Source organism: Chiloscyllium plagiosum, chromosome 20 (assembly GCF_004010195.1).
Source record: "Chiloscyllium plagiosum isolate BGI_BamShark_2017 chromosome 20, ASM401019v2, whole genome shotgun sequence".
Taxonomy (NCBI): domain Eukaryota; kingdom Metazoa; phylum Chordata; class Chondrichthyes; order Orectolobiformes; family Hemiscylliidae; genus Chiloscyllium; species Chiloscyllium plagiosum.
The window spans coordinates 50,704,989-50,729,724 of record NC_057729.1 but is presented as its reverse complement, the minus strand read 5'-3'; the positions used below and the strand labels follow the sequence as shown (position 1 = coordinate 50,729,724).

Genomic DNA, 24,736 nt, shown 5'->3' with positions numbered 1-24,736 from the left:
ACTGAGAAAGATGGGAAGGGGCAAGAGAATGAGAAGGGGCGAGAGAGTGGGAAGGGGCAAGAGAGAGAGAGGGAAAAAGAGAGACAGACAACAGTGTGGGACAGAAGAGAAAAGATAGAGGGGGAATGAGCGATGGAGGGCAAATGTTTGTGTTTGTGGGGGCTTTGGAGACTCTTCAACAGCAGTGATGCAGTTCCTCCTAACCCATGCTCTGATAGGAGTTAAGGCTGGCAATGTGTTATTTTAAATTGAAGTAAATCCTTCAGACACAGAAATGTGCAATATGAAGGTCAGAGATCAGGAAAAATGTATAAAGATGCAAAATAATTATATCCCTAACAAATTTACCAGCCACCTGGTCCTGAGCTGTATCCTTGCCCCACCTAGTGGCCAGGTCAAGATCAGCAGCAGGACAGGAAATTTCAGTCTCATATAATAAAATGTTCCTGATGAAGAGATTACGCTCGAAATGTCGACTCTCCTGCTCCTTGAATGCTGCCTGACCAGCTGTGCTTTTCCAGCACCACCATTTTTAACATATAATCAAATGGGCCTCACGGAGATTATTTAGTCAGATAAGCTAGTCAGCTTTTTTGGTGACCTACCTCAAATGAACATGTGTAGCAGCAGGTTGTACTGTGATGCATTATAGCATTAAAAACAGTGGTATGGAGGGAATGTCTTATGAGCAAAGATTAAACTCATTGGAGTTTATAGAGGTGATCTCATCGAAGCAGAAGGGGTTTGACCGGCTAAATGCTGAGAGGATGTTTCCCCTCACGGGAGAGTCCAGAGCCAGAGGACATAGTCTCAGAATAAAGGAGCGCGAGGTTAAGCCTGAGATGCGGCAGAATTTCTTCTCTCAGAGGCCACAGGACATTGCAGACAAACCAATGGGACTGAAGACTCCTTGACCTGATGCCTGAACAGGTTTGAAGGAATTGGCTGCAGAGAAGATGGAGGCATTGGCCAAAATATTCCAGAACTCAGTGGATTCTGAGACCGTTCTGTTGACTGGAAAACCCCGTGATAGCCCTGTTCAAAAAGGGAGAGACAGGAATCTCGAGGCCAGTTAGTCTTACGTCTGTAATTGGGAAAATGCTAGAGTCGATCATTAAAGATGAAACAACAGGACATTCAGAAAAGTTGAACTAAAGCACAATCAACGTGGCCTTGTGAAAGGATAATCGTGTTTAATAAATCTGCTGCATATAACATGCAGAATTGAGAAAGGGGAACTGCTAGATACAGCATATTTGAATTCCAGAAGGCATGTGATAAGGTGCCATATATAAAGTTATTGCACAAGACAGGGGGAGTTCATGGTACTGAGGGTAATGCATTAGCATGGACTGAGAATGGGTTAGCACACAGAAATCAGAGTCAGGAGTAATGAGTACATTTTAAGGAGCAAGTACCTAATAGAGTATCATGAGGTTCAGTGGAGACGTTAGATTATTAATATCTACATTAACAACTTGGAGAAAGGGACAGAGTCCCCTGACAAGACAAAATAGGTGGGAGGCCATGTTGTGATAAGGATACAAAGAATCTGCAATGGGATATAGATTGGTTCATTGAGGGACAAACATCTGGCAGTTTAATGCAGGAGAGTGTAAGATGCACTTTGATGAGAAGAATCAAAAGACATACAGTTATCATTTGGCCTCACTTAGACGCTTGCTTTAAAACTGTCTCCCGACAAGGACAGAGGTAAAACTGAATTAAATGTTTGATTGCGCACTGGACAGCTCTGAGAAACGACTTTCCAGACCAGCCTGGCTTGTGCCCACTGTCTGCTCTGAAAGTGGGGATGGGTGGGGGCTGCAAACATTCTGATTTATTGTCATCCTGTAGAACCGTGCTGTAGGAAGGAAGGATGGATGGGTGATGGGAGGGTGAGGAGGAGGCACTCAAACCATTCTCTCAGGTTAAAAAGCAAGTAGATTTAATGTAGATACAATCATAGAACCCCTACAAGTGTGGAAACAGGCCCTTTGGCCCAACATGTCCACACCGAACCTCTGAAGAGTAACCCATCCAGACCCATTCCCCAACCCTATTATCGTATAGTTACCCCGACTAATGCACCTATTTCTACACATCCCTGAACACTGAGTACTTTAGCATGGCCAATTCATCCAACCTGCAGATCTTTGGATTGTGGGAGAAAACCGGAGCAAATCCACACAGACACGAGGAGAACGTGCAAACCCCACACAGACAATTGGCTGAGGCTGGAATTAAACCGGGGTCCCTAGCACTGTGAAGCAGCAGTGTTAACCACTGAGCCACCGTGCTGCCAAGAAGATTAAAGGAGAGAGGCAAGAGGCAATTATACAATAATACCAACTCCATGCTTCGCTGCAGCAGATAGCTCTGGTAGTGGGCCTGCCAAGGAGCTAGGAGAGAAAGAGAGACTTGAAATCAGGAGTGAGGGTTCTATTATTAGAAGTTTGGAAGGGACACAATAACAGTGGGAGACGTCTCCAATCTGGAAGCCTCAGTTAAATACAGGATCACGGGACCACAGTGTGGCACAGGAGGCCAATCAGCCCATCTGGGTCTCTGCTGGAAGTGCATCTCAGAGATGTCATTCTTCTCTAGTAGAACTGAGAAGGTGCCTGGGAATATCTCGCCCTCTGCCCAGGTAGCTCCCATTCCATCAGGGAACATTCTCCCAAGGAGCTGCCCCAGGTGGGGTTAGGGAGGTGGGAGCATGGAGTGGCAGCGCAGTTAATGAAGAGGGAGAAACAAGCCCCGTCTATTTTAAAGGTTTGCAATAAAAAGGAGAAAGCCTCGCATGTAGCTAGGGCTTTGCACGACCAGCCGAGATCTCAGCTTGTAATCATCAATAAAGCAGTTTTGGTAAAGTAGTTACTGACACTGCTGGAATCAAGCTGCGCACAGCAAGATCCCACAAGCAGCAACGCGAGAGCAACCAGTTTAACCGTGGATTCTGACTGGTGAACAATTTCCAGGGCACCGGGCCTAGCTTCTCAGCATCAATTCTGAACTGGTGTCATGGGATCTTTTAAGTGCAGAAGAGCAGCCTCAGTTTAAAATCTGACCCAAAACAGCAGCCCCTCTGACAAGGGCACACTCCCTTCACTCTGCCCTGGTGGGTCAGCCCCAGCTATCGGTCCTCAGACCCGTGTGGAGACCTCTACCCAGAACTCTGCGGCACTAAATACTGCGAAAGTAGCTGACACTCACACACCCACTTAACAAACCACCAAACACCACCGGGACCAAAACACCTCACAGGACAGTTTCTGGTACTGGCAGAAACTAGGGGCTGTGATAGCCAGCATGCCTGAAACCCAGGCAGATTTCAAGCAGGTAGAGAGTTTGACAGCAAACTCCACTTGGATTTCAATCCCTCTGTCTGTCACGCAAAATGGGAGAGTGAAAAAAAAACAAAACAGGCAACGCACATTAAAACAAAATAAAAAGCTCAAAGCAGAAAACAGAGTGGAAAACATCATCATTTCAATGAGAGGAACTCTCCACACCAAGACAGTTTACAACATGCCCCTGCTCAGCGTGAAGTTCAGGGCCACTAACCCCCCACTGAAGGACACTTGCCAAGTGCCCTTTCTGGAAGTTTCCTATGTACAACATTGCTGCAGCTGCTGCATTTTACTGGGAAGGGCTTCATGGATTTGCAAAGCCCAGAGTTAATTATTCATCAGTTTTCACACGAGCTGACGGTACTCAACTCCACTGTTCTTCGACCTGCCCGCTGTCCCTGAATTCGCAGACTGCTTGACCCAGCATCTAGTTAATGGGCATTCAGAAATTCCCTCCAGGTTAATATCGGGAAGACTGTCTTTGGGCCCCACTCCAAACCACCCACACTCCCCGCAGATACCAACTCCGTCAGGTCCCTGGCAAGAGTCTAAGATTGAGAGGGTCTGTTTGTCAGGTTCACGCCAGGTTTGATCCTGAGATAAACTTCTGAACACCCCCTTCATCCTTTGTGAGTAACGGTTGCACCCAGGTCTGACGCAATTCCACCCCAACTGGATATAAAACCTCGTGTGTTTCTTTTCTCAAGATGACTTTGCTAAACTGTGGCACAACTTTAGTTACTGATGTATTTGTACTCCGATGTCTCTGTCCCTTCCCACATCTATACCCGTCACTAAGCTTGCCTCTGTAACACTGACAATCATCAACCTTGGTTCAGCTCATCAGCTGCTGGAGCCATCACCCCTGCCTTTGTTATACTCGGTCTGGACTATTCCAACACAGTCCCACCTCCATCAACTACAACTCACCCAAAGCCCTGTCACTTTCCCCTCCGCTCCATAACAAATCATAAATCCCTCTCTAACACTGACCCAGTCCTCACTGAATGACCCTGGCCCACCACCCCCTTCCCCCTCAAGCAACGTTCTGATTTTACAATTCTTACCCTTGCTTTCAAATCACTCGGCAGCCTCTCTCGCTCACCATCTTGGCAACCTCCCTGACCTCAGTCTGGCCTCTAGAGCCACCCCCCATTTTAAATGCTCCACCCACAGCAGCTGTGCCTACACCTCTGCTCCAGAATTCCTGTCTTCAACCTCTCCGCCCCACTCTCCTGTGTTCAGACATTTCCCTGAAGCTCACCCCTTTTGGTCATTAGGGCCATCTACCCCCACCCCTCTCAGCGTCACAGACGTACATTTTAATAGCGTCCCCGCAAAACACCTCACAGGCTTTCGTTGTGTCAAGAGATGTGGAGGGTTGCAAAAGGCGCCACATAAATTCGAGATCTACCCCTCTCCCTTCACCGGGGCTCGCTGTTTAAACATCACCAGCAAACTGCTCAGAGGTGAGACAGCAGTGGCACTGCAGTAATCGACACAGTTGGCATTACTTTTTTGGGGGTGGGTGGACCTTTCTGGGGAGGGGGTGGTGAATGAATGCTAACAGACTGTTAAGCCAACCCACCCACCCACCCCAAAACAACCTAATGACCCTGGAAATGGCCCTCAGTCAACCACCTGCCCAGCCAATCGGAACTTCTGAACCATCAGGGTACCGGGATGGTTGGGGCCCTGCCTTATCACCACCACAGCATCAGGACCACTCTGTGCGGAATCCTAACCAGTCCAACCAGAAAGACCCGGTCGGCAAAATTGGATCCCCCTTCAGGGCAGCTTTCACCGGGAAGTCAGTCAAGGGACACTCCAAACCCAACAGCCCCCACCCCCACCCGGGGGAGGGGGAGGGGGAACGGGCTGGCTTTCTCTGTCCCAGAGCAGACATCCCACACCGGCAAGACTCCGCCCGGACACCTCAGAATATGGTCCAGGCAGGAAGGGGACCTCATAAAAGAAGAATGCTGATTCACAACAAAATTAAAACCTGAGTTTTGGCAAACAGTTGCAATGTCGAAGCTTTTCATCTCACACTCATCAGGACATCAAATTCAAAGGGAACAACAATTTATACAGCAAGTGGAAAAGGCTGCTGATTGGTCAGGAGGTTGATTGGTCGGGCGGGTGACTGGTCAGGCGGTTAGCATGGACCTTTTCCCTCACACAATATAAATTGTTGGCTACTAAATAAATTAGCTGACATAATTCATGTGCACAGCTCTTTGTCTGTGAAATTGCGACATTAGATAATGGTTCCTGATGGTCCTTTTTAATCAGTTGTATACCTCAAGTGGCTTTTGTTGGATTTTAACTCTATTGCATCCAGTAATGGGTGAGAGAAGCTAATGACCATTCAAGACTAACATATGGTCATTAGCAACAGTGACTGAAGGGAAAACTTGAAATGATCACAATGAGTATTTCCTCTGAGATTCTCAAATTCCAATGATCTGAAATAATTACTATGATTAGAGATGGCTTACGGTTAGGGAGGGGATCCAATTAGGAAGGACACCTTTATACAGAGCAGAAACCATGGAATGAGCAAATTCACTCCAGTCTCAGGAACTTTCATCTTCCAGTGACTTGCAAGGCAACTCCAGCTGATCAATCACATGAGCCAAAGGGAGAAAGCCTTTCCCAAATGTTTCTGGCACAGAATAACACAGTAAATCAAACCAACAAAAGAAGTGCAGGTGCTGGAAATTTTGAAGAAAGGCCACTTGATCCGAAACGCTGATTCTGCTTTCTCTCTGCACAAACTCCTGCTGAGCTTCTCCAGCAATTTCTGCTTCCATTTCAGAATAATACAGGCCGGCTCCCAACTCACCCACAAACACTCCCTCAGAACTCCAACGGTGGTAGCGTGTCAAAGTCACAGTCGAACAACTCGCTGATCCCTTCCCCTTCGTCTAACCCAAAATGGTAATCCTGAAACATTGGTGGAGAGAGGTTGATAAACATGTCATCAAACGGGATTGTGGGAAGGGTGTCGTCCGGCTGCTGTAGAAGGTTGGCAGCTGAGGTCAAAGGGGAAAGGTTAATGTCCGCAACTCCTCCCAATGGGGAGGATGCATTGCTTGCAAGGTGCGTCCCTGTGAATACAGAACAAATAAGTGTCAGTCAAAATTATACGAAACAATGGGATCTTTCCATTCTCCCCATCCCAAAAACACCATAGACAGAAATAATCAGATTCAGAGATACAATAAAACCATCAAATTTAAACGTCTCAAAGAAAAACTGTGCTGGAGAATCATAGGATCCCTCCAGTGTGGAAATAGGCCATTCGGTTCATCGAGTCCACACTGGCCCTTTGAAGAGAATCCCACCCAGATCCAACCCCACATCCTATCCCCATAACCCCACATATCTCCATGGCTAATCCACCCCCTGGACACTATGGGCAATTTAGCATGACCAATTCACCTGACCTGTGCATCTTTAGACTGTGGTAGGAAACCGGAGCACCCGGAGGAAACCCATGCAGACACGGGGAGAATGTGCAAACTCCACACAGACAGTTGCCTGAGGGTGGAATCGAACCTGGATCCCTGGTGCAGTGAGGCAACAGTGCTAACTACTGAGCCACTCCAAATTCAGTAGGTATAGGAGTATGTGTTAAGAGCAAAACGGAGCTAACATTTCACGACCAGTATGACTTTTTCAGTAAAGATTCATATCAAACTTGAATTGTTATCTCTATTTCACTTCCAGGTGCAGCCAGAACTGCCGAGTTTTTCCAGCACTCTGTTTTTATTTTAGATCTCCAGCAAATTGGCTGTATTTTGCATTTATTTGTAAATTAAAATGCCAGCACTCCAAAAGCTAGTGCAAGTAAACCCGTTGGACTATAACCTGGTATTGTCCTCGGATTTTGCCTGTCCTCGGATGCTGCCCGAACTGCTGTGCTCTTCCAGCACCACTAATCCAGAATCTGGTTTCCAGCATCTGCAGTCATTGTTTTTACCTCGTTGTTTTCAACTTTGTCCACCCCAGTCCAACATCAGCTCCTGCACATTGAACTGTCAAATGGTACAAAGGCACCTTTGCAAGTTCAGCACCTCAGGGAGAAAGCCAGTCTAAGAGCAGCACCGCACAGGCCCGAAGCCTAATGCACCCGATAACATGCGGTTTGGAGATATCACCCAAGGTGCTGTTAAAAACAAAAATCTTCCACTTCTGTAACCACTTTTGTGACCTCTGGATGTCTCGGAGCATTTATGGTCAACCAAGTACTGCTGAAACGTAGTCACTGCTGTAAATGCAGGAAATGCCACAGCTAAATTTCACACAGCAAGATCCCAAAGTCGGCAATGTGCCATTCAAACACTATCAAAAGAAGGCAAGCAGTTTTCAGTTTGCTCTAATCGGGGACTAGGATGCAACCACAAAAATGAGCAACTTGACGCATTAGTTTCAGTGCCAATGTGATGCCAGGTGGGTAAGGTGCACACTCCAAACACGGGCAGATTGTATCAAACAACACAACCCATTGACCGTTCACAGTGGGCAGCATGGCAGCTGTGCCCAACCAGCCTGCGTTTGGAAGCTTTGGAACACTGCATTCACTATTAGATGGGATTCTGTTATTGGACAACATTGATAAAATGATCCAGACCATGTTAACAATTACATCGGAATCCACTGTAAGACCATCAGCTGGACTCGCAGGCTGATGGATATCCAAATGCAGTTGGAGGATACAGGACTCTGTTTTACGCAGATAAAAGGAATTCCTCGGTGCGGTGCAGCTTTTCATTGAGGGGGAAAGAAAATGGCTCATCAAAAATTACAATCTGCGCTGCATCCCCATGGCAACACCCTGGCCAGTCAGAATCCATCTGGTTAGTCTGAGAACTAAGATTGACAGTTAACTCTTGCAGCAGCTCCATACCGACAATGGCTCAACCAATCAGCATCCTCTTTTTCCACTGTATAAAACAGTGTCCCTTTGTGTGTGTTTCTTGTCCAGTTATTCTGGCAAATGCAAAACGAAAAGCTTCAGTCTTGGGCTTTGTTTAGCAAAGTTTACATTCCACACTAGCCATGTGATAATGTCTGGAGTACTGTGTCCAGTTCTGGTTACCCCATTATAAGGAGGATACTATTGAGCTGAGGAGAGGGATCAGAAAAGGTTTACTAGGATGGTACTGGGACGGGATGGTTTGAATTATAAGGAGAGACTGGAGAGGCCGTCAGCCTCGGGTTATTAGATTAGATTAGATACCCTACAGTGTGGAAACAGGCCCTTCAGCCCAACAAGTCCACACCGATCCTCTGAAGAGTAACCCACCCTCCTCTGGCTAATGCACCAAACACTATGGGCAATTTAACATGGCCAATTTACCCGACCTGCACATCTTTGGATTGTGGGAGGAAACCGGAGCACCTGGAGGAAAACCACACAGCCACAGGGAGAATGTGCAAACTCCACACTGACAACCACCCGAGGCTGGAATCGAACCTGAGACCCTGCCGATGTGAGGCAGCAGTGCTAACCACTGAGCCACCGTACCACCCAAGTTTCTCATGGATTTGAATCCACGACCTTCAGGCTCAGAGGCGAGTGTGTTACCCACTGGACCACAGGGAACATAATAAAGCAAACACACACACAGACCTTGGTCATGACTTGAAGACGATAAGAGGATGGTCCCCTGGGAAGTGCTTCCTAACAGTTCCTGGTGGGTTACTGGAGCCAGCCCACCTGTCCGGATGGGGCTGACCTTCACAGGGCTGACCTTCACGGGGCTGACGAGGCTCCTCACGGGACTGCAAGTGCCCGAGCTGCTCTCAGGACACAGGAAGACATCCACTGGCCCCCTGCTGCTTTGCAACGAGATCTGAAGTGCCTTCACACAGAGACAGACAGAGAGAGGAACACACAAACACACGTGATTACAGACCCCATCACTGAAACCCATCTTTAAAGTCCGATCACTGCTGCCTGCACTGGCTCAGAGTGTAAATGCACCACCCCACGTAAAGAAAGAGCAGGCATGACATCTGGCCTGCCCTCCCGCCGTGAGCGCTCAGCTTGTTCCTCGTGATTATTGTTTGGCAAAACCAGCACTTCCTGCCCATCACTAATGACCCTTGGACTGGGTGACTTAGCAGGGTAATTTCAAAGGGCCTGGAGTCACATATAAGCCAGACTGAGTAAGGATGGCGGATAATGTTTAAAGGATATTAGTGAATGGGATGGGTTTTCACGGGAATCAGTGGTGTCTGTGACCTTGTCAATTGAATTTCAATTCCAGCAGCCGTCTGGCTGGGATTTGAGCCCATGCCCCACAGTTTGAGGCTGGGTCCCATCACTAGTCCAGAACATTACCACAACATCACTGTTTTCCTCTTAGAGGATAAGGAATGGTCGAATGAAGTTTTTGGGGTCAGTAAATGAATTGATAGGGTATAGAGAGAGAGAGACAGACAGACAGAGAGAAATGGACTGAAGACTAAGGTGCAGATCCATCATGATCTAACCGAATGCTAGAATGAGGGGCTGAATGGCCTCTTCGGGTTCTTATGTCCCACAGTTAGCAGAGCCCAGGCCACAGAAAAGACATTAAGGGGGGGAGAGAAGACAAGGGGACAACCAATCAGGCTGCTTATCCTCACTATCCAATGACCCTCAAGAGACAAGAATCTTCTTGTGTAGGAAAACAGGAACAGGAAGAGGCCATTGAGAATCACAAACCTGTGAGACCCCTGAGATTATAGCTGACTTGTGAACTATACTGACCATTGTCCTGTATTCCTTAATATCCTTGATCGATGAAACTTCATCCAATTAACACTGGATCATTTGGACGAGTGTGCCCCAAACTCCTTCCACTTCCTGTCAGTAGAAATGGTTCCTGGCTTCACTCCTGCACTAATCTGCAATCACATTTCGAGGTAACAGAAGGCAGCTGACTCTTTGACCCAACAGTACCACAGAGGGCAGGGTCAGACTTGGGGATATGGCCAGTGACATTCCTGGTCAGGCTGAGACCTGGGAAATAGTCAAACCCAGGTGAGAGAAGAGGGCAACAGCTGCCAATGCCCCAGCATAGAGTCATAGAGATGTACAGTAAGGAAACAGACCCTTTGGCCCAACTCGCCGATGCCGACCAGATAGCCCAACCCAATCTAGACTTATTTACCAGCACTTGGCCCATATCCCTCCAAACCCTTCCTATTCATATACCCATCCATGTGCCTTTTAAATAATGCAACTGTACCAGCCTTCTCCACTTCCTCTGGCCGCTCATTCCATACACGTACTATCCTGTGTGTGAAAAGGTTGCCTCTTAGGTCCCTTTTATATCGTTCCCTCTCACCCTAAACCTATGCCCTCTATTTCTGGACTCCCCCACCCCAGGGAAAAGACTTTGTCTATTTACCATATCCATGCCCGTGATTTTATAAACCTCGATAGGGTCATCCCTCAGCCTTCAATGCTCCAGGGAAAACAGCCCCAGCCAGTTCAGCATCTCCCCATAGCTCAAATCCTCCAACCCTGGCAACTTCCTTGTAAATCTTTTCTGCACCCTTTCAAGTTTCACAACATCCTTCCAATAGGAAGACCAGAATTGCATTCAATATTCCAAAAGTGGCCTAACCAATGTCCTGTACAGCCACAACATGACCTCCCAACTCCTGTACTCAATACTCTGACCAATAAAGGAAAGCATATCAAACTCCTTCTTCACTATCCTATCTACAGGCAACTCCACTTTCAAGGAGCTATGAACCTGATAGTGACAGAAGAAAGATTCTGTAACCACATAATTTTATAAACCCTGACAACAGCTGAACAGCAAAACAGCCTCAGCAGCAGCAAACATCAAGGAGCCAGTTCGAGTGAAGATGCGGCAACATTTGTAATAGAGACAGGATAAGGATGGTCCAACATCTGGGCTGTGGGAGGAAGAAATAACCTGAAATCTTCCTCTGTTCCAGAAAAATGCCAGATACAGAACCAGCAGCAACTGAGTCTGCAACACACCTTGCAATTCCAAAAATATTATAACATTGTCATAGAATAATATGACAGAACACCTACAGTGAAGAAGCAGACCATTCAACCCATCGAGTCCATGCCAACCCACTGAAGAGCATCCCATCCTATCCTTATAACCCTGCATTTCCAACAGCCAATTCTCCTGACCTGCACATCTTTGGACTGTGGGAGGAAACCGGAGCACCCGGAGGAAACCCACACAGACACAGGGAGAATGTGCAAACTCCACACAGACAGTCGCCCGAGGCTGGAATTGAACCTGGGACCTTGGTGCTGTGAGGCAGCAGTGTTAATCACTGAGCCACCGTGCCACCCCAAAGTCACCTTGTGCTACACCTCCCTTTAGCTTTGCCGCATTGCACTGGAGAGAGGTGTGGGATTCAGGGGGCTAACAAATGACTCAGATGCACATGCTCTCTCCTCAATATGAAGCAGCTAGTCACTATTAATCAGCATCAACTAGTTCACACGCGGAACTGGATGAAAGTCAGCCACATTATCAATGCAGTTCTGGGTGCCACACTTTACAAGGGGAGAGAAGGCATTTGAGAAGATGCAGAGAACGATTCACGATAATGGTTCCATGGATGAGTAAACAGGCAGACAGAAAGGAGAAACTGAAATCTGTCACAGGGTTGCTGCACTCAAACTATTAGCTCAGTTTCTCTTCACAGATGCTTCCAGACCTAATGAGTTTCTCCAGCACTTTGTTTTGGGACAATCCGGGACTGTTTTTGTGGGTGAAAGGAAAGTTGAGAGGTGCTCAAAATAATAAAGGGTGCAGCCAGAGTAGGCAGAGAGGAAACAGATCTCAGATCATTTGCAGAAGTAGTCAACACAAGGAGAAATGTTTTCACAAGGTGAGAACATGGTGGAGGCAGCCCACTCGGACATCTTTGCCCCACAGTTCCCCATAACCAGCTTCCCCCCCCCACCTCGCTTTGCCCCTCCTCCCCCATTCTGCCTATGGAGTTGGGTGTGGACTGAGATTTGGAGGATTAGAAGGTGTAAGAGTTTGCCAAATGTGGTTCACCATACACCTGGAGGTTGTATCACATTACCACCATCTGCCTTCCCCCACCATGCACTCTGAGGGATCAACCTTCAACGACTGGAGAGTTGGACACATTCGGAAGGGAGTGTGCAGACCAGATTTCTGCTGGAATTCAGCTTGGGAAGTGATCTCTGTGAGCTTTACGTACCTCACTGGGATCAGTCACCTGAAGCTTGGTATCAGCTGGGGCTTTAATTACCATCACCATCTCATCAGCCAAGTCTTCAATGCTGCGCAAGTCCTGACATGTGACATAGGCAAACGTGCGAGAGGGAAAGGTCAAGGAAATAATTTTAGACTGACAGAAATAATACATTCCATTTGTGTTCTTTAAAGGTTGCACAATAGTCTTTGCACCAGATTTAATCTGGCATCGAAGCAGAGATCCCTGTGTGTTGTCAATAAGTCTCACTAGCAGTTCCAGTGCACTGCATTAAAACCCAGGAGTCATTTAACAAGATGAGCATTGTCAGCTTGAGGGAGTAGACTTCATTTGATTTATTCAATCATGATGGCAGAGCTTCATTGGCTGGACCAACATCTACTGCTCATCCCTAGTTGCCCCTGAGATGGTGGTGGTGAGTGGCTTTTCTAACCACTGCAGTCTCTTTAAGAAGCCAACTCACCATCGGGGGTGGGGGCAAGAGGGAAATACTCCATTCAGACAATCTGGATTCTGATTTCAACATACACTCCAGAGATTTATGGATTAGCAGAAGGCACTGCCCATGTGTATCACCACTGTCTTGTCTTGGATCTGGTTATTTCTGTGCACCAATCCCAACCCAACACAATCCAAACCCAATCAAACACAACGAAACTTAAACCAATCCCAACCCAAACCAATTCCAACCCAACACAACCCAAACCCAATCAAACACAACCCAACCTAAACCAATTCCAACCCAACACAATCCAACCCCAATCAAACACAACAACACAACGCAACCCTACCCAATCCCAACACAACACAACCCCAACCTAGCACAACCGAAAACCAATCACAGCCCAACCTATACCCAACCCAAATCCAATCCCAATCCAAAACAATGTAAATCTAACACACGCAAACAGCACCCAATCTAAACCCTTTCCCCGACTGTTGCCACTTCATATATTTCTTCCTTCCTTGACCTCAAATAGCCCAGGTCTATGATTTGGAAGGCATTGCACACCCTCCTACCACTTGGTCCTCAGCTATCTCCACAGATCCTGCAGTGTCCAGTTTTCAGATTCTGTTGCACCCCTAACCTTCTGGTATAAATCATTGTGACCTTTTTCCCACCTGACCACCATTGTCTACTCCAGCCCCACCTCTCAGGCCTGTATTCTCCACTCCCTCAGCAACGGGTTAATCTTGTATCTGGGACCTTTGCCCCACTGCACCTCAGTCATCAGTTCACTGCACTCTCAATCACTCCAGCTCTTCCATCCTTGTCCCACTTGTCTCCCTTGACTGTAAAGGTCCGAGTTAACACTCACTGCTACCTGCTCAAAAGCACAGCAGGTCAGGCAGCATCCGAGGACCAGGAGGATCAACGTTTCGCGCATAAGCACTTCATCAGGAATGTAGTGGGTGCGAAGGGGGCTGAGAAATAATTAGGAGGTTCGGGTGGGGGGGGAGGGGGAGGTAGCTGGGAAGATGATAGGTAGATGCAGGTGGGGGGTAGTTGTGACAGGTTGGAGCAGAGGACGGAGTGGATAGGTCAGACAGTTCAAGACGGCGGTGCTGAGTTGGAGGGTTGGATCTGGGATGAGGTGGAGAGAGGGGAGATGAGGAAGCTGGTGATGTCAATGTTGATGCCATGTAGTTGGAGGGTCCCAAGGTGGAAGATGAGGCGTTCTTCCTTGAGCATAGCACTCGGGTGTAGCAAGGGAAGGATATTTCTGGCTTTCCGAGTCCTCTGTCAGCAGTTTGAGCTGCAGGGTGCAGCTTTGGATCAGCTCCTCCAGTTTGCGATCATTTTCATCCAGCTCAGCGATATCCTTCACCAGGGCCTGGTACCGGGCCAGGACCTCACCATCCAGGAACTGATGCCCACCCCTGGGGAGCAGAGGAACACAGCAAAGAGTCACCACACAAGCATCTCAGTGGCTGCAGGAACACAAGGTAATGAAGAGATGCTCTTGAATTGCAAAAGGCATCCAGTCCCCCAGATCCTCTCCCAATGGCTTCTGTACTAGCCCCAAGTCCCACTTCTAAAAAAAAGTGCAACAAAACAACAACTTACACTTAAGTAGCCGAGTGGACCAACACAACTAAATATGGCCAATCACAGCTGAAATGCAGTCATCCTACAACTTCCACTTGCTGCTGACTTTCTCCAGCCTCTCTGCTCTGCCCTTTCCTTTGGGGCGGAGGGTTGTGTGATATTGTACTATTGGCCAAATGAGCTCCCAATAAAATGTCTATTCCCTGACATTGCCAAGCCTGGGACTGCCCCCACTATGACCGGCGCTAGTCAAATTTAGCCAGAAGCTCATGTGTATTTTTTCCGCAAGCCCTTTCTTCAGCACACATTAACCCTCTCGAACCCCGTTCGCCAGGGTATGCCAGCCCCCGGTGTCCTGGAGACTGCTGGTTTTTCTCTCTCCCCCTCGGGTCATACTTGTCCTGTTTCCTTCTGATGAACCAAGCCGATCCTGTGAATAAAGGAGGAGGGCCATTTACCCCTCCACACACCAGAGTTTAATTTAGAGCATGCTGTCAGGGATCATAATAAATAGGGGAACCTTCCTCAGGGTCTGGTCTAACAGAACCAAAACAGGTTTTGAACACAGGTGTGAATGTGGAATGTGCATGCGTGTTGTTGCCCCAATTTTTGTATAATTCTTTAATATATGAACACTCATTGTAAATGGAAAGAAAAGAATATTGATCAAGTCTGTTCTGTGTGTCAGGAAAGTGTCAGGATTACGGTACATGTGGACCATCCACAGTCAACTTCCATTATCGGATTTAATTTGATTTATCACTGTCACGTGTACTGAGGTGCAGTGAAAAATGTTGTCTCATGTCCTTTACAGGCAGATTATACTATACAAGTGCACCAGAGTGACAGAACAGGATGCAGAATACAATGCTACAGTTGCCAGGAAAGCGCACAGATTGATCAACATTAATATTACAGAGGTCCATTCAAACGTCTGATAACAGCGAGAAAGAAGCTGTTTTTCAAACTCTTTGTATGTGTATTCAAACCTTTATATCTTCTACCTGACAGCGGAGAGTATAACCAGGGTGGGAGGGGTCTTTGATTAAGTTGGCTGCTTTCCTGAGGCAGTGGGAAGTATAGATGGAGCCAATGGATGGCTTGCTTGACTGTCTGGGCTGTGTTCATGGCTCTCTGTAATATTTTTTAGTCTCGGGAACAGCAGTTGCCATACCAACCAGTGATGCATCCAGATACAATGCTTTCTAGGTGCACCTGTCATAAAGTCGGACTTTAATACCAGAGATCCTGTCTGTGACAGAAGAACACGAGAAAAGGAAGCAAAAATAATATTAAAAGCGACCCCAAGAGCGGGTTAAGAGAGGGGACCCTTCTTACCTGACCACAACATCATACATAAAGTGAGTGCTTCGCAATCTGTGCATTAACAATTGGAACACTCTTGCCTTCCATCCTCAGTCCCGGGCCAGTTTAAACGCAGTCTAAATGCTGAGTAAAGCTCCTCATACAGTCACACATTCCCAACAGGAACTCAATCAGGTCAGTGATGGTAACCATGAAACCACTATCAAGTGCTGTTAAAAACCCATCTGGTCCACTAATGTCCTTCAGGGAAGGAAACCCGTCGTCTTTATCTCAGCTGGCCTACATATGACTCCAGACCCACAGCAACTGGTCGATTGTTAACCACCCTCTGAAATGGTCTAACAAGCCACTCAGCTCACTGGCAATGATCAAGGGCAGCAAATGCTGGCCTAGCCAGAGATACCCACTCACCCCAAGGTAGGATAAAGAAAAACACAAACGCAAGTTATTTGGCTTTACCTTTTCCAAACTGTATCCCACTGAGGATTAAGGTGGTGAAAGCGCGACTGGAATGTGTGCTCTTGCTCCTGGGAACAAACATCAATGGCAGACATTGCTGCTACGCAATGAGGTTGGTGTCATGATGGTGCCATCCCAGAGAGTGGGTGGTTTCAGTTTGCTTACAGGAAGTCTTTGTGTAATTGACTTCCCTGAACCTCAGAGGTGCGTCACCGGCCAATGTTGCCTGGCTGGTGCTGTCAATTCAGTCATCCTTCTCAAGATAAACAACGTGCATTTATATAGCATCCTTAATGTAGCAAAACAGCCAAAGACACCTTGCGGCAGCAACAACATCGGACACACCGAGCCACGGAAACAGATATTAAGTCAGGTGATCAAAGCTTAGTCAAAAAGGTGGATTTTAAGCAATATCGTAAAGGAGGAGAGAGAAGCAGAGAGCTTTCAGCTGACGTTGAAATTTGGAGACACACAGGAGAGGTGAACTGGTGGAGTCCAAAGATTGCTTCCTTGTTACCTCTTCCCTGCTGGTCTACGTATCTACACATCCTTCTTCAATTGGGAAAGGATTCAAGCCCAAGGCTAGCTGTTGCAGGAATGCTCCGAGGTCAACACACAGGGAAGATGGTCACAGCAACGATTACCATCCCTGGGCAATGCCATGTGCCAACTCTGAATGCCCTAAGACTGGTAATCCCTGTTTCCCCATTTCCTTCCCTACTCCCACACCCTCCAATTAAAAGATTAAAGGGAGCAATAAAGTTTGCAGTCAGCAGGACATGAAGTGGCTTGGTCAAAACACACACACTGACTAGGTGTATTTTTTTTAGACTGAGCAAAAATGAAGTATACAAATGGGATGGAGAGGTCAAATGGTAACCCTTCACCTATGGCCCACTTGGCAAGTGCACAGTAACTCTGCTGCCTCACTGCACCATGACTCCGCACTTTTACTATCGCTGCCGGTCAGAACTGGTTTTATTCTGCCCTCCCTCTGCCTTTCCCGCCCCACAAGGCAAATATTCAGTGGGACGGCCAGAAATCAGCCCGTGAAATCACAACATTGAAAACTTGCATTGATGTATCACCTTCCACAGCCACAGGGTTTTATATTTCAAACACTGTTATACACAGGGAGAAACAGTGGTGGACGCATTCACCACAATTTCCCACAGATAACATCAGAATCAACAGTCAGACTTCCTTGAATGAGAATGTGAAAGCACCATAAGGTTCTTTGGCTTCATCAGACTCCAAGGTGATGGCAACTCGTTCACTGAAAAACCAGCGAGTCAAAGCGGAGATCTCAGCAAACAGTAAAGATGGAGTAACCAAGAGGAATGAGAGAAATGAAGACCTGATGGTGCAATGGGACAGGTAAGGAGCTGCATTGCTTTGCCGACAAGAACAACATCTGGGGCTTCTTCAATGCCACCACTGTAGCATAGAGGCCCAACAGCCTTGGACTCAAACCTGTGTGGAGTAAGGACAGAAGCCTTTTGAGAGACAGAGAAAACATTCACCTCTGTTGGAAAGGACTTCTAAGCGCCAATACAATCGCCAATGAGGACGGGTTTGAGGAAATCCCCCAACTCCCCATCAAGGATGATAACTGGACTCCTGTGGTGGAGGTTGAAGTTTCCATTAGACAGACGAAGAATGGAAAGGCTGCAGGAGTAGACGCAACTACAGGAATGATTTTTCCCTGCTTGGCAACTCCGAGAGAAATGCCAGGAGCAACAGCAAGTGCTCTACATTACCTTCGTCATGCTGACCAAGGCTCTTGACTCTAGCAATCAGGAAATGCTGGAGAAAGCCCTATCAAAGGCTGGTTATCCAGTGAAATTCATCAAGGACCTCCCTGTCCTCCACGACGAGGTGTTGGTAACAGTCCTCACCAATGCTGCTATGACAGAGTCCTTCGGGGTCACGCAGGGATTGCCCCCACCCTTTTCTCCGTCTTGATCACTACTATTCTTCATCTTATCAAGAACAAACTTCCCAGCGATGTGCACAACGCTGCAGGATAAACTGAACATTTTTCAACCTCAACTGGCTGAAACCCAAGGAGGAAACAACACCAACCTCACCTGTGGACCTTCAGTATGTGGATGACAATGCCATCTCTGTCTCTTGGAAGAGAATTTTCAAGCCTCGCTTACTGCCTCTGCGGTAGCATCCCGAAGGGCTGCTTTCAGTGTTGCCCTCAAGAAGACTCAAATCCTTTTCCAACCCAGCTGAGGTCAAGTTCCGGTCCCTCAGTCCATCCACAGAGGACTCATCCCAAACATGGAACATTCCTTCTACGTGGGAAGCTACCTCTCACCTGTGGAGATTCATCATATCACATCCAATCTGTAAGCACTGCCTAACGATGACAGTATTCAACCATGACATCCATGTTGATCCCAAGAGACATGTAGTTCAGGGAGTCATTCTTCCAACTCTTCATTATGGTCCCGAAAGGTATGTATAGACGCCACCTCAAGACCATTGAGAAGTATCATCAATGTAGCTTCAGATGGATTGTCTGCATCAGCTGGGAGAACAGGGTATTAACGTCAGCGTCCTCGAAGCAGCCAACAGCACCAGCAGTGAGGCCCGTGATCATCTGAAACCAACTCCATTGTGCCAGCCATGTGCTTACGATGCCTGAGTTCTGACTACCAAAGAAATCATCTTTGGGAATTTGAAAGGAATTGATCAGATGGAGAGAGAAAACATTATGCACTAGTGGGACAAGTCGAGGACAAGTGAATGTAACACAAAGAAAAACTTCGAAAAATATTTTTACACAGTGAGTGATTAGTGCTGGAACTGCCGGCAAGTGTGATGGGGCCACATTCAGCTGAGGTATTCACCAAGGCATGAGATCATTATTTAAAAAGGAGGGAGATGCAAGGTGACAAAGAGAGAACGGCAGACAGTGACACACTCACTCGGAGAGCTGGCAGAGACATGACGGGCTGAAAGATCTCCGTCTGCAACACAGCAATTCTGCAACAGCCTTCAAATCAGAATCCGATCACACAGGGGATTAGTTCAGATCATTTCATCTCCTCCACAAAAAAAAAGGCAAATGCTGGCTCAATTAAAAAATTTAAATCGGAGATAGATCAAAGTTTCTTAGGTCAGGGGATTTATGGAATATGGTCTCAGGGCAAATATGGAATTAGAAAGCAGATCAGCCAATGGTCTAACTGAACGGAGGAACAGGGCAATTTTGGTCTCCCTCTTATAGGAAGGATGTCGTGAAACTTGAAAGGGCTCAGAAAAGATTTACAAGGATGTTGCCAGGGTTGGAGGGTTTTGAACTACAGTAGGCTAGGACTGTTTTCCCTGGAGTGTCGGAGGCTGAGGGGTGACCTTATAGAGGTTTATAAAATCATGAGGGGCATGGATAGGGTAAATAGACAAGGTCTTTTCCCTGGGGTTGGGGGAGTCCAAAACTAGAGGGCTTTGGTTTAAGGTGAGAGGGGAAAGATATAAAAGAGACCTAAGGAGCAACTTTTTCACACAGAGGATGGTATGTGTATGGAATGAGCTGCCAGAGGAAGTGGTGGAGGCTGGTACAATTGCAACATTTAAAAGGCATCTGGGTGGGTACATGAATAGGAAGTACTTAGAGGGATATGGGCCAAATGCTGGCAAATTGGACTAAATTTATTTAGGATATCTGGTCAGCATGGATGAGTTGGACTGAAGGGTCTTTTTGCATGTTGTACATCTATGATTGATGGGTTGAATGGTCGATTACAGTTCTGTTGATATTAAGAACCAAAAGGTGCTCAGATTGGTGAAATGGTTGTATTTCGGATTTGCACAGAGATGGGTGGAGAACTGGCAGCAGGAAAGCGTGGCCGCAGTTAGGAATAGAATTAACTGGAACCCCAATCATTTGGAGGAGAGGGAAAAGACAGCAGGAACACAGAACACAAATCATTTCATTATCGCTACAGCAACATCTGATGGCTTGGGAACAAAAGCCTACCAATACAGGGCACCTCCACGGAAACACGTCCACTCCCAAGTCAACATGGCCAACATCAAACCACTCAAACACATCCTCAGTGGGAGCAGCCAATCGGCGTGTGCCTAACACGAGATTCCTGAAGCAATTGCACTGCTCTAAACTCGGCTGTGGCAGGAAATTCCCAGGAGGAGCAGTGGAAATGTTTTGGGAATGTCCCCAAAGCTCTCCTGAAGAGTTCACAGATCCCCACTGGCTCACGCAAGATCTGGTGTGTGACCGAGCAAACTCTCAGTCATGAAGACACCGATCACAGGGAAAGGTTTTGTTGAAGACAAAGTCCAGGTTTCGGAGGGAGTGCTCAAACCTCCAAAGAACTCATTTCCCCAACGGGTCAAGCCCCACTTGCCCTATAATGCCACAGTCTGTAGATCCACCAGTGGGCTCATCAATTATCTTTGAAACTGGATGTAGGTTTGCTCGCTGAGCTGGAAGGTTCAGTTTCAGATGTTTCGTCATCATACTAGGTAACATCATCAGTGAGCCTCCGGAGAAGCACTGTTGGCATGGCCTGCCTTTTATTTATAGATCTAGGTTTCCTTGGGTTGGTGATGTCATTTCCTGTGGTGATGTCATGCCCTGTTCTTTCTCTCAGGGGGTGGTAAATGGGATCCAAGTCAATGTGTTTGTTGATAGAGTTTCAGTTGGAATACCATGCATCTAGGAATTCTTGTGTGTGTCTCTGTTTGGCTTGTCCTAGGATGGATGTGTTGTCCCAGTCGAAGTGGTGTCCTTCCTCATCACAAAACAAATTAGAAAAAACCTTCAAGACCATCAATAATACCATTACTGGCATAAAATTCACTAAAGAGGAGGAAAACAACAACAAATTGCCATTCCTAGATGAATCCGTAGAGTGAACAGCCAATGGGGAACTTCAAACCAGCGTCTACTGGAAAACAACACACACAGACTACAATGAAGCTGCATTAGAACATTAGAACATTATTTCAACGAGCCACAACATACTGCAACACAGAGGAACTACTGTGCAGAGCAGAGGAAAATCACCGATACAGTGTATTCAAAACGAATGGGTACCCAATGAACACAGTCCGATTTCTGAGGAACAAACCCAAACAAGCAGGCAAAACGCGTCCAGAAACCCAAACCACTCTCCCCAACATCAAAGACACATCGGAAATTACTGCCACACTACTCAGACCTCTTGGCATCATGGTAGCCCACAACCCATCAACACACTAACACAGCAGCTAATGAACTTGAAAGACCCTATACAGACAAAAAACAAAACTGATGTCATTTACAAAATACCTTGCAAGAACTGTAACAAACACTACATTGGACAAACAGGCAGAAAACTAGCCAGCAGGATACATGAACATCAACTAGCCACAAAAAGACATGACCCACTCCCACTGGTATCTTTACATACAGATGAGGAAGGACACCACTTCGACTGGAACAACACATCCATCCTAGGATAAGCCAAACAGAGACACGCACGAGAATTCCTAGAGGCTTGGCATTCCAACTGGAACTCTATCAACAAACACATTGACTTGGACCCCATTTACCACCCCCAGAGAAAAAGAAAAGGAAATGACATCACCAAACCAAGGAAACCTAAACACATAAATAAAAGGCGGGCCATACCACCTTTGGTGCTTCATTGGAGACTCACTGATGCTGTTACCTAGTATGGTAACAAAATGTCTGAAAACAAACCTTCCAGCTCATCGAGCAAACTTACATCTAGAACCTCAACCTGAGCTACAAATATTCACAAAACTCGCTATCTTAGAAATTATCAAATGAGCCTGGTCTCAATCATTAGTAAGGTGATGGAAGGTGTCATTAACAGTGCTATCCAGCAGCACCTGCTCAGTAGTAACCAGCTCAGTGACACCCAGTTTGGTTTCTGCCAGGGCCATTCAGTTCCTGACCTCATTACAGCCTTGGTTCAAAAAACATGGACAGAAGAGATGAATTGCAGAGGGGAGTTGAGAGTGGCAACTCTTGACATCAAGGCTGCATTTGACCAATTGTGACACCAGGGGCCCTAACAAAACTGGAATCAACAGGTACCAGGGGTAAACTCTCCTGTAGTCAGAGTAATACCTGACACATTGGAAGATGGTTGCGGTTGTTGGAGGTCAGTCATCTCAGCTCCAGGACATCTCTGCAGGATATCCGCAGGGTCATATCCATGGCCCATCTATCTTCAGCTGCTTCATCAATGACGTTCCCATCCATCATAAGGTCAGAAGTGGGCATGTGCGCTGATGATTGCACAACGTTCAGCACCATTCCCGACTCCTCCGATACTGAAGTGGTCCATGAACAAATGCAGCACGGGCCAGACAATATCCAGGCTTGGACTGACAAGTGGCAAATAACACTAACACCACACAAGTGCTAGACAATTACAATCTCCATCAAGAGAGAATCTAACCATCACACCTTGACATTCAATGGCATTACCATCACTACTAATTTTCTCGTGTTTATCATTGACCAGAAGCTGAACTAAACGAGATATATAAGAAATGTGTTCACAAGAGCAGGTCAGAGGCTAGGGTTTCTGCAGATAGTAACACCACCCAACTCCTCAAAGCCTGTTCACCATCTATAAGGCACAAGTCAGGCGTGAGATGGAACACTCCCCACCTGCCTGGATTGGGGGCAGCTCCAACAACACTCAAGAAGCTTGACATCATTCAGAACAAAGGAGCCCGCATGATTGGCATCACATCCACAAACGTTTCAGTCCCCCCACCACCAACAATCAGTCGCAGAAGTACCATCACTAACATGAACAAACATAGTCGGAGAAACTTAGCAGGTCTGGCAGCATCTGTGGAGAGGAAGCAGTGGCAGTGTTTCAGGTCCAGTGACCCTTCTTCAGAACTGATTTTAGCTCGGAATAGGTTGGTATATATGCTGAAGGGCGGAGGGGGGGGGGGGGGAGGAGTAAATGTGGAAATGAAGGTGGACATGGATCCCAGAGAGAGAGAGAGAGAGAGGAAAAATCGTTGGGCAAACAAAGGAATGGCTAGCGGTGAGCCAGGAGAAAGGAAAGCTATTAATGGGGACCATTAGTGGGTGAAAATGGTGAAAGCAGCCTTTTTGATGACAAGGCCTAGTGTGTGGGGGTTGTGGTAAGGACACGGGAGAAGGTGCACAGGCGCTAACATTTTTGAACTCAATATCAAGTCCTGAAAGCTGCAGGGTTCCCAATCAGAAAATGAGGTGCTATTCTTCCAGCGTGCACTGAGCCTCACCAGAGCATTACCCAGCAAGCCCAGACAGAGAGGTTGACCAGGGTTCACAGCGATGTGTTGAAGTGGCAGGCAGCAGGAAGCTTGGGGTCATTTTTGCGGATAAGCGTGAGTGCCCCACAATCTGTATTTCATCTCCCCAGTGTAGAGGAAACCACGTTGTGAGCAGTGAATACAGTTGACCAGATGGAGCAAAGTGCAGGTAAATCGCTGTTCCACCTGAAGGGTGTGCCTAAGGCCTTGGATGGTGAGGGGGAGGAAGTAAACAGGCAAGTGTTTACAGGCAACTGACCAAAGGGTCAGTTTCCATACTGAATGGCTCTATCTAAGGTGCTGTGGGGAGGTGTTGGGTGTGGACCAAGGTGTCCCAGAGGGAATGGTCCCTGTGGAATGTTGACAACAGAACGAAGCAAGTAATGGAAAGGGTACTGAGGGATAGGATTTATGAGTATCTGGAAAGACACTGCTGGATTAGGGACAGCCAGCACGGATTTGTGAAGGGTAGGTCTTGCCTTACAAGTCTTATTGAATTCATCGAGGAGGTGACCAAGCATGTGGATGAGGGAAGAGCAGTGGATGTAGTATACATGGATTTTAGTAAGGCATTTGAGAAGGTTCCCCATGGTAGGCTTATGCGGAAAGTCAGGAGGCAGGGGATAGAGGGAAATTTGGCCAATTGGATAGAAAACTGGCTAACCAGTCGAAGTCAGAGAGTGGTGGTAGATAGTAAATATTCAGCCTGGAGCCCAGTTACAAGTGGAGTTCCGCAGGATCAATTCTGGGTCCTCTGCTGTTCGTAATTTTTATTAATGACTTGGATGAGGGAGTCAAAGAGTGGGACAGTAAATTTGCAGATGATACGAAGATTGGAGGAGTTGTGGATAGTGAGGAGGGCTCTTATCGGCTGCAAAGGGACTTGGATATGATGCAGAGCTGGGCTGAGGAATGGCAGATGGAGTTCAACCCTGCCAAGTGTGAGGTTGACCATTTTGGAAGAACAAATAAGAATGCGGAATACAGGATTAATGGT

The 24,736-nt window shown here is 47.0% G+C and overlaps 1 protein-coding gene across 1 annotated transcript in view; it reads right to left on the bottom strand.

Moving 5' to 3' along the window:
- Nucleotides 1–2,235: 2,235 nt before the first annotated feature.
- Nucleotides 2,236–24,736, bottom strand: part of LOC122560268 (transcription factor E2F1-like) — a 39,233-nt gene continuing 16,732 nt past the window's right edge. Inside the window, exons 4-7 of the mRNA XM_043710794.1 lie at nucleotides 14,322–14,480; nucleotides 12,585–12,699; nucleotides 8,995–9,226; nucleotides 2,236–6,466 (exon numbers count right to left, since the gene is read on the bottom strand). Of these exons, the coding sequence (XP_043566729.1) occupies nucleotides 6,216–6,466; nucleotides 8,995–9,226; nucleotides 12,585–12,699; nucleotides 14,322–14,480 (757 nt within the window). The 3' untranslated portion in view covers nucleotides 2,236–6,215. The remainder of the gene's footprint in view (nucleotides 6,467–8,994; nucleotides 9,227–12,584; nucleotides 12,700–14,321; nucleotides 14,481–24,736) is intronic.